Raw genomic sequence first — 10,174 nt, 5'->3', positions numbered from 1 at the left:
GGGTGATTTTCCTGGAATTGAAAGTACAGTTTAGTGCAGAAGTGCTTGGCGTTAGCATTTGTTGATTTCGCCTATCTGGAGTGAAGATGAGGAAGAGTGCACATTCATCCCTGGCTCCCTTTGTTGTGGTCATCTGTAAAGAAAACATCCACTGGGTATGGCATATCCCAGTCTAGATCAAAATTATGTTAACCCGTCGACCTCCACGATAACCTCATTGTTCCAGAGAACACTGCTTACTGATGGGCATCTCTCTCAGACCAGTAATGTCATTTCACATCTACCCTGGAGCTGAGTCTCAAAATTAGATTGGTTGCATTGAGTTGGTTCCCTGCTGACAGATAGGATATTCTATCCTCCTGATTCCTGCATACAAGCAAAAACTAAAGCAGGAAGCACCAATGAATCAGTCAATAAAAAAGTGGTCAGATGAAGCAGATGCTAAGCTACAGGAATGTTTTGCCTAGAATATGTTCCGGGATTCTTCCGATGGCATTGAGGAGTACACAACATCAGTCACTGGCTTCATCAATAAGTGCATCGATGATGTCGTCCCCACAGTGACTGTACATACATAACCCAACCAGAAGCCATGGATTACAGGCAACATCCACACTGAGCTAAAGAGTAGAGCTGCCGCTTTCAACTCTAAGCCGGAAGCTTATAAGAAATCCCGCTATACCCTCCAACGAACCATCAAACAGGCAAAGCGTCAATACAGGACTAAGATCGAATCGTACTACACCGGCTCCGACGCTCGCTGGATGTGGCAGGGCTTGCAAACTATTACAGACTACAAAGGGAAGCACAGCCGTGAGCTGCCCAGTGACACAAGCCTACCAGACGAGCTAAATTACTTCTATGCTCGCTTCGTGGCAAGTAACACTGAAACATGCATGAGAGCATCAGCTGTTCCGGACGACTGTGTGATCACGCTCTCCGTAGCCGATGTGAGTAAGACCTTTAAACAGGTCAACATTCACAAGGCCGCAGGGCCAAACGGATTACCAGGACGTGGACTCCGAGCATGTGCTGACCAACTGGCAAGTGTCTTCACTGACATTTTCAACCTCTCCCTGACTGAGTCTGTAATACCAACATGTTTCAAGCAGACCACCATAGTCCATGTGCCTAAGAACACTAAGGTAACCTGCTTAAATGACTACCGACCCGTAGCACTCACGTCTGTAGCCATGAAGCGCTTTGAAAGGCTGGTCATGGCTCACATCAACACCATTATCCCAGAAACCCTAGACCCACTCCAATTTGCATACCGCCCCAACAGATCCACAGATGATGCAATCTCTATTGCGCTCCACACTGCCCTTTCACACCTGGACAAAAGGAACACCTATGTGAGAATGCTATTCATTGACTACAGCTCAGCGTTCAATGCCATAGTGCCCTCAAAGCTCATCACTAAGCCAAGGACCCTGGGACTAAACACCTCCCTCTGCAACTGGACTTCCTGATGGGCCATCCCCAGGTGGTAAGGATAGGTAACAACACATCCGCCACGCTGATCCTCAACACGGGTGCGTGCTCAGTCCCCTCCTGTACTCCCTGTTCACTCATGACTGCATGGCCAGGCACGACTCCAACACCATCATTAAGTTTGCCGATGACACAACAGTGGTAGGCCTGATCACAGACAACAATGAGACAGCCTATAGGTAGGAGGTCAAAGAACTGGCCGTGTGGTGCCAGGACATCAACCTCTCCCTCAACGCGATCAAGACAAAGGAGATGATTGTGGACTATAGGAAAAAGAAGAGGACCGAGCACGCCCCCGTTCTCATTGACGGGGATGTAGTGGAACAGGTTGAGAGCTTCAAGTTCTTTGGTGTCCACATCACCAACAAACTATCATGGTCCAAGCACACCAAGACAGTCGTGAAGAGGGCACAACAAAACCTATTCCCCCTAAGGAGACTGAAAAGATTTGGCATGGGTCCTCAGATCCTCAAAAGGTTCTACAGCTGCACCATCGAGAGCATCCTGACTGGTTGCATCACTGACCGGTATGGCAACTGCTCTGCCTCTGATCGCAAGGCACTATAGTGCGTACGGCCCAGTACATCACTGGGGCCAAGCTTCCTGCCATCCAGGACCTCTATACCAGGCGGTGTCAGAGGAAGGCCCAAAAATTGTAAAAGACTCCAGCCACCCTAGTCATAGACTGTTCTCTCTGCTACCGCACGGCAAGTGGTACCAGAGCGCCAAGTCTAGGTCCAAGAGGCTTCTAAACAGCTTCTACCCCCAAGCCATAAGACTCCTGAACATCTAATCAAATGGCTACCCAGACTATTTACATTGCCCCCCCCCCCCCCCTTTACACTGCTGCTACTCTCTGTTTATTATCTATGTATAGTCACTTTAATAACTCTACCTCCATGTACATATTACCTCAATTACCTCAACTAACCGGTGCCCCCGCACATTGACTCGGTACCGGTACCCCCTGTATATAGCCTCGCTATTGTTATTTTACTGCTGCTCTTTAATTATTTGGTATTCTTTCTTAAAACTGCATTGTTGGTTAAGAGCTTGTAAGTAAGCATTTCACTGTAAGTTCTACACCTGTTGTATTCGGTGCATGTGACAAATACAATTTGATTTGATTTGTTTTAAATGGAGTTAAGTACAGAGCTCAAAATATTTACAATTCTACTTTTTATGCTTTGTTTTCCTATGATATGTTGCAGGGGAAAAAATGCCTTTGCAATTGAATGGTGAAGGGTATCTACTTCGTATGTTCCAAAATGAAAAAAGATATAGAACTCTACATTAAAACAGCATTAATAGCATTGCCTTGATGTTCCTTGTTGCATCCATGATATCTGACTTTGTGTGTTCATATCACCTAGTTCCAAAGTGTCATTGTGGCTATCAACAGACAACAGCAATCCATCTACTGCGTAAGACACTGCTCCATTAGACCTCAGACATGAGTCCTTTTCACTATCGATGTTTCTATTACTCTCTACGAGTCCAGATGGATTCACACTTTCCCACAATCTTGTTATAGAAACCATTTTGTGGGAAATGTAATCATTATTTGATTACTCTCTCTGAGAGTAGCTCTCCTCTTAGGCCTCTGTGCCCTTTTATTCCCGTATATGCTCAGCATCAGTAATCTACATGAACATTGAAGGAGGGAATATAAGAGTCCCAGAGAGTGTTATTTCCCTGAGTACTTCCCTGAGTATAGTATTCTGTGTTTTCCATCGCCATCTTTTTGATTGATCCAATTATTAAAAGTCATACAATGATTACTAAAATGGTCAGCCTTTTGAAATGCATAGTTTTGTGTTTTCAAACCAGAAATATCAGGGTTTTTTTATTCCTTCTAATCTGATATGTATATGATTGACTGGCAGAGATCACATTATAAGTTGGTTAGACATTTATTGTTATATTTGCATGTATAGCTTACAGTATACAGTCATTGACCTGGCTCGGGTTAGACTGTGGAAAGAGGGTTCTCAGTAAAACTTACTCCTACATGTTTAGCTGATTGGTATAAATGATTTGGTTTATTTTTCTTGGGTTTGATTAAATTCAAACATTTTGCAATTATTTGAGATTCAGTTTATCAGTATAATTTCAGTCCCTGTCAATTGAAGTAGACATGGACTTTCTTTATTGGAATGTAATTCAATTCCTGAATCAAAAGGAATCTACATGAAATTGACACTAACCCATCATAGAACATTGCTTTTGGTGAAATAACCGGGGTGGCACACTAAGAAGGACGTCTTGGCTGTCTTTCAGTTAAATTCCGCAGGGACAGAGGTTGACCCCATCAAAGAGGCCTCTCTGTGGACGTCTGAGACCGCTTGGGGGAAAGGCCGTCCGGCCGTCCGTCCGTCCGTCTGTTCAGCAGTCAGGTATCTGCGGAATAGCATCATCCATGCATGTGGCCAACGAGCACTGTAGCGGCAGGATGTCACAGGGCCACTCCCTCTGACAGGTCTGAGTGGTTGGAGCCATAGCTGATGATGGTGAGTTCTGTGGGAACCGTGAGGGGCTTGCTGGGGCTGGGCACTTTACTGTCCTGAAGAAACATACAGTCAGAAAAACATAACATTACTTTAGAACAGGGTTTCCCAATACACATACTTTTACACACTACTATATTCTTTGGGAGCTAAATTACCTAACTGGGTGTGCAATGATAAGTGCTATAGCAGAAAATGGTTAACAAAATCAAATATGATCATGAATGTATGGAATCAAATTGTTATTTTCTTACGTCATCAAACTTTCTGTCACTGTAGATATCGTTCTTGTCAATGAAAGTGAGCATGATCCAGTCACAGATAATGGAACACTGTAATGAATCAAAGTAATATGTCAATGAATAACTAGGAGCTGACACAACCATTTAAGAGAAACTGGTACCAACAGACTACATCAACTCATACCACAAGAGTGCTGAGAATCAAACTCACTATTCCAACTGATGTCATGGCTGTCACTGTGTTGATGATAGTTGGGATGATGCTGAATCGTCCAGCCTGGAGAGGTATTATTGCAGAATATGAGATTACAGTGAGCTTTATGTCACTGAGTAATCGTTCTGATCAACTGGTTATTGGTTAATTGAGTACTGATGAAGGATGTTGAAGGAGGAACTTCTTACATGTCCATGAACTATGACGTCCAGACGAATGCCAAAGGCCTTGATAAGTGTCCGGAACTCTTCTCCATCCTTACTGTAATACTTGGCAAACCTAGACAATTTTATAAGTCAAGACCTGTATGCCTCTTCATAACCAAGTTACAGCAGAGATGGTCTTAAATGTTACAGTAGGTCATGTCAATGAGATGGCGATAGTAAAGACATGATCGTATGCACTATGCACCAAACAGAAGAAAACGGACTAAAACAGAGCGGAACCACCTGAACTTGTCCAATAAGAAACACGTTTCCAGTTTCTGTTGCAAAACATTTTGCTATAGTGTGCACTAATGAATACGACCCAGGCATTCACAAGATGCTATGAAGAGGCTCACCTGAAGTTGTAGCCAGAGCTGGGCAGGTTCTTACGAAGGTCCAGGCGGCGGAAGGAGTAAGTGGGGGTACACTCTGAGGGGTCCAGATCAAGGTCACACTTCCAGTTGATGAACACTCCAATCACTCCCCCCTGACAGGATAGAATTCATGAGCTATCTAACTAAACCATTACTGCCGGTCTATCCAACACATCTTCTCATTCCTCCTTAATGTGGATTGTTTCTATTAGTTTGATTTCCATGATCTATTTAACTACTTATTTCCATTATCAGTAATCACTGTCTGATTTTGAAATATTAGACACACACATATTGTTAGAGACATTAGACCTAGATGGAAGATTGTGTTCTGTAGTTCATGTGAGCCCCGAATAATAAGGTTCTCTATATACACTACCGGTCAAAAGTTTTAGAACACCTTACTCATTCAAGGGTTTTTCTTTATTTTTTACTATTTTCTAGGTTGTAGAATAATAGTGAAGACATCAAAACTATGAAATAACATATGGAATCATGTAGTAACCAAAAAGGTGTTAAACAAATCAAAATATATTTTATATTTGAGATTCTTCAAATAGCCACCCTTTGCCTTGATGACAGCTTTGCACACTCTTGGCATTCTCTCAACCAGCTTCATGAGGTAGTCACCCGGAATGCATTTCAATTAACAGGTGTGTTATTTCATTGTTTTGATGTCTTCACTATTATTCTATAATGTAGAAAATAGTAAAAATAATGAAAAACCCTTGAATGAGTAGGTGTGTCCAAACTTTTGACCGGTAGTGTATATGATTTGTAAAATGGGATATACAGTGTGACTGTCTGGATGTAGATTGAGGGTGTAAACGTACAGTCCTGCAGAGCTCGCTGAACTTCTCCCTGGCCTGCTCTGCGATGTAGCCCAGCCGGAAGATGGGGCAGTAGGGGTGTTTCTCCTCGTTGTAATGACACTTATTCAGATATTTCTGTCCATTTCGTTTGTTTGGTTTGATGTTTCCTCTGCGAAAGAGATAAGAGAGAATTGCTTGTAGAAACAGTTGAGGCTGCATATTAACAGGGATACAGTTCCGTGTGTGTGTGTGTTGTTGAGGGGGTTCATACTATACCTCAGCACTTTAAATTTGGGGAAATGGATGGCATTCTTGATGTAAACAGTGAAATTGATGGCCTCTGCCAATGCCGGCTCCCTGAAGGAGACAACAACAGATTAGACGCTTATGCCATCATTATTTTACAAGTGACTTATTCCAGACTAGGGAGACAGTCGTTTTGTTTATTTGTTTATTATTTTTAGTTTTAGTCATTTAGCAGACGCTCTTATCCAGAGCGACTTACAGGAGCAATTAGGGTTAAGTGCCTTGCTCAAGGGCACATCGACAGATTTTTCACCTAGTCGGCTCTGGGATTAGAACCAGCGACCTTTCGGTTACTGGCACAACGCTCTTACCCACTAAGCTACCTGCCGCCCTTGTGACTGCATCCTATCTAAAATGTCTTATTGATATTGACCCTCACCATATTGCGGCATAGTCCTCAATAGGACACCAGGTCTGAATCTCACAGGTCTTGAAGGTCTGGTTGTAATAGGGAACACAGCGCCCAGTTCTCTGTCCTACAGGAAACACATCAGACTGAGTGCATTAGCTGGATAAACCATCTACTGACAGACAGATTCATAGAACTGGCTTAGTGGGACTTTTCACTTAGTTCCCTCTTTTTCAGTCCGTACCATTGCCATCAAAGTTCACTTCTCCTGCGACGCAGTCAGAGTCCTTTGAGCAGTTGGCACTGGGAACGGTGAAATGCTAAGAAACGAGGAAAGTATCATCGTTTAGACATTATCAGCTTTTCCCGGCTGTCCTGCGGTGGAGTGGTAGTGATACTGATACATCTTTATCACATTATCTTACAGAGCTTTTCCAGGAGACAGTGCTAGTTGTAATAGTAGAGTATTGAGCAAGGCACATAACTTAATATAAAGCCCTAGTGTTGATCAATCTAAAATGACTGTAGTATTTGTATTTAGTTGTTTTTGGTTTCAGGAGAACATATGAGTGTGTGGAATGGTTGGGACGTCATCACCTCAGCACACGTGCCTTGCCTCTGGTTGTGTGTGACCACTCGTCTCAGTATTGTGCTGATCACATCGCCGCCCTACAGGTGAAATGCCACAGAAAATAAAGTACAGTATATGATGGTAACTAATCACATAGGCTACATGTAGAAAACATACAGTATACAGTCGTATGAACAAGTTTGGGCACCCCTCTGAGGCTGCATAATAATTTACTCTGTCGTCACAGAAAATGATCACAGTGGCATGCCATTCATTTTTTAATAAAAGCTGAGTACTGGGGTATTGTCCAGACAAAGATTTTTAGTGTAGCAATATTAATTTGTATGAAATTAAATCAGATGTGAAAAATAGGCTATGCAAAAATTTGGGCACCCTTGTCATTCTGTTGATTTGAATACCTGTAACTACTTAGCACTGATTAATTGGAACACACAATTGGTTTGGTGAGCTCATTAAGCCTTGAACTTCATAGACAAGTGCATCCAATCATGAGAAAAGGTATTTAAGGTGGCCAATTGCAAGTTGTTGTTCTCTTTGACTCTCCTCTGAAGAGTGGCGACATGGGGGCCTCAAAACAATTCTCAAATGACCTGAAAACAAAGATTGTTCAACATTATGGTTTAGGGGAAGGCTACAAAAAGCTATCGCAGAGATGTAAGCTGTCAGTGTCCACTGTGAGGAACATAGTGAGGAAATGGAAGACCACAGGCACAGTTCTTGTTAAGGCCAGAAGTGGCAGGCCAAGTAAAATATCGGAGATGCAAAGGCAAAGGATGGTGAGAACGGTCAAAAACAGCCCACAGACCACCTCCAAAGACCTACAACATCATCTTGCTGCAGATGGTGTCACTGTGCATCGTTCAACAATTCAGCGCACTTTGCACAAGGAGAAGCTGTACGGGAGAGTGATGCGGAAGAAGCCTTTTCTGCACACACGCCACAAACAGAGTCGCTTGAGGTATGCAAACGCACATTTGGACAAGCCAGCTTCATTTTGGAATAAGGTGCTGTGGACTGATGAAACAAATATTGAGTTATTTGGTCATAACAAGGGGCGTTATGCATGGCGGCAAAAGAACACAGCATTCCAAGAAAAACACTTGCTACCCACAGTAAAATTTGGTGGGGGTTCCATCATGCTGTGGGGCTGTGTGGCCAGTGCCGGTACTGGGAATCTTGTTAAAGTTGAGGGTCGCATGGATTCCACTCAATATCAGCAGATTCTTGGGAATAATGTTGAAGAATCAGTCACAAAGTTGAAGTTACACCGGGGCTGGATATTTCAACAAGACAACGACCCAAAACACTGCTAAAAATCTACCCGGGCATTTATGCAGAGGAACAAGTACAATGTTCTGGAATGGCCATCCCAGTCCCCAGACCTGAATGTCATTGAGAATCTGTGGGATGATTTGAAGCGGGCTGTCCATGCTCGGCAACCATCAAACCTAACTGAAGTGGAAATGTTTTGTAAGGAGGAATGGTCCAAAATACCTTCATCCAGAATCCAGACACTCATTAGAGGCTATAGGAAGCGTCTAGAGGCTGTTATTTTAGCAAAAGGAGGCTCTACTAAATATTGATGTGATTTTTCTGTTGGGAATATTGATGTGATTTTTCTGTTGGGGTGCCCAAATGTATGCACCTGTCTAATTTCGTTTTGATGGATATTGCACATTTTCTGTTAATCCAATAAACCTAATTTCACTACAGAAATATTACTGTGTCCATCAGTTATTTGATAGATCAAAATGAAATTGCTGATCCAAACACACAATTATTTATAAATGGAAATCATCAGGGGTGCCCAAACTTTTTCATATGACTGTAGCTACATATTTTACATTTTAGCAGACGCTCTTATCCAGAGCGCCTTACAGTTAGTGAGTGCATACATTTTTTTATTATTTTTTCATACTGGCCCCCCGTGGGAATCGAACCCACAACCCTGGCGTTGCAAACGCCATGCTCTACCAACTGAGCCACACGGGACATGAGGTGTGCGACTATGATTCTAAAAAGTGAAGGGGAAAAAGGCAGTTTCTTATGCTGGGCATCATTCACAAGTGATAATATATAAATTCACAAGTGATTTAATTTTTTCTTTACATATACTAAATAATATATGTGTGAAATTTGTTTTGATTTAGAATGGACCATTATCATGCACCTGTCTCGAAACAGGGCAGCGGGAAAAAATACATGTAATTTATGCACTTAAATAGCGAATGGAGGACGCTTTTCCTGTGGTTGATTTTCATGCCAGCCAGGTAGGCTATACTCCTGTTGTAAAGATAAACAATGTGCTTAATATTAGGAAAGTTGAGAAATAAATATAGTAGGCCTAGCCTATAGAAAGCTGATGGGATCATCCTCTTTTTAGTAGAGGCCATCACTCTGTTTTCTCGCGCAATTGCATAGCCTATAGAAATGTTGCACAACATGAGCTCATGGGCTCGAATTAAGTGTTTGATTAGATTTTCGAACACATTTGCATTGATGTCAGAGTGATTAGAGGGACAATAGAGTGCTGAGTACCAGGCAGTTAGCAAGTTTGGTAGGCTACTAATGACCATCAATTCTATTCAATTCTATTCAATTCTATTCAATAAAAATTCCATATTGTATTCTGTCTCTGTTGTCATGGAGTTAAGCCTTTACTCGATTGAACTATATGTAGGCCTGGTGTTATGAACTATAACTGCTTTGTCAAAATAATACACCTACCATACCACCTATAAACTACTGAGTTGCATCAAATTATGCATAGATAGAAGAGCAATTGAGATGTACAGCGGGGGTTTTGTGTAGGAGATAAAAACAAAACAATCATAGTCATTCTCCTACACAAATATTGATGAATGAAACCTTTAGACCTTATTGTGCTACTACGTTTCTTCCTTCTAGGGAGTATTTTCCTGGCCACTGTGCTTCTGTTTGCTCTGTGGGGTCTAGGCCAAGTTACACTAAATCCCTTTGTGACCACTGCTGATGCAAAAAGGACTTCATACATTGTATTGGCTGGCTGATTGATTGATTACTGATTACTGATTGATTGATAACATATTGCATCATCTA

The 10,174-nt window shown here is 42.2% G+C and overlaps 1 protein-coding gene across 2 annotated transcripts in view; it reads right to left on the bottom strand.

Annotated features, from left to right (window-relative positions):
* Positions 1-3,390: 3,390 nt before the first annotated feature.
* Positions 3,391-10,174, bottom strand: part of LOC311144955 (P2X purinoceptor 2-like) — a 30,698-nt gene continuing 23,914 nt past the window's right edge. The window contains exons 3-12 of one of the 2 annotated variants that reach the window (XM_084181144.1): positions 7,102-7,173; positions 6,749-6,824; positions 6,535-6,631; positions 6,126-6,206; positions 5,871-6,018; positions 5,020-5,150; positions 4,646-4,736; positions 4,455-4,520; positions 4,256-4,333; positions 3,391-4,057 (exon numbers count right to left, since the gene is read on the bottom strand). In XM_084181144.1, coding sequence (XP_084037270.1) covers positions 3,950-4,057; positions 4,256-4,333; positions 4,455-4,520; positions 4,646-4,736; positions 5,020-5,150; positions 5,871-6,018; positions 6,126-6,206; positions 6,535-6,631; positions 6,749-6,824; positions 7,102-7,173 — 948 coding nt within the window. In that variant the 3' untranslated portion in view covers positions 3,391-3,949. The remainder of the gene's footprint in view (positions 4,058-4,255; positions 4,334-4,454; positions 4,521-4,645; positions 4,737-5,019; positions 5,151-5,870; positions 6,019-6,125; positions 6,207-6,534; positions 6,632-6,748; positions 6,825-7,101; positions 7,174-10,174) is intronic. The other variant, XM_084181145.1, reaches the window with a different exon arrangement.

This window comes from Coregonus lavaretus (genome assembly GCF_964263955.1).
Source record: "Coregonus lavaretus genome assembly, chromosome: 17".
NCBI lineage: Eukaryota > Metazoa > Chordata > Actinopteri > Salmoniformes > Salmonidae > Coregonus > Coregonus lavaretus.
Note: the sequence above shows the minus strand (reverse complement) of the source record. Positions and strands in the feature narration are given on the sequence as shown.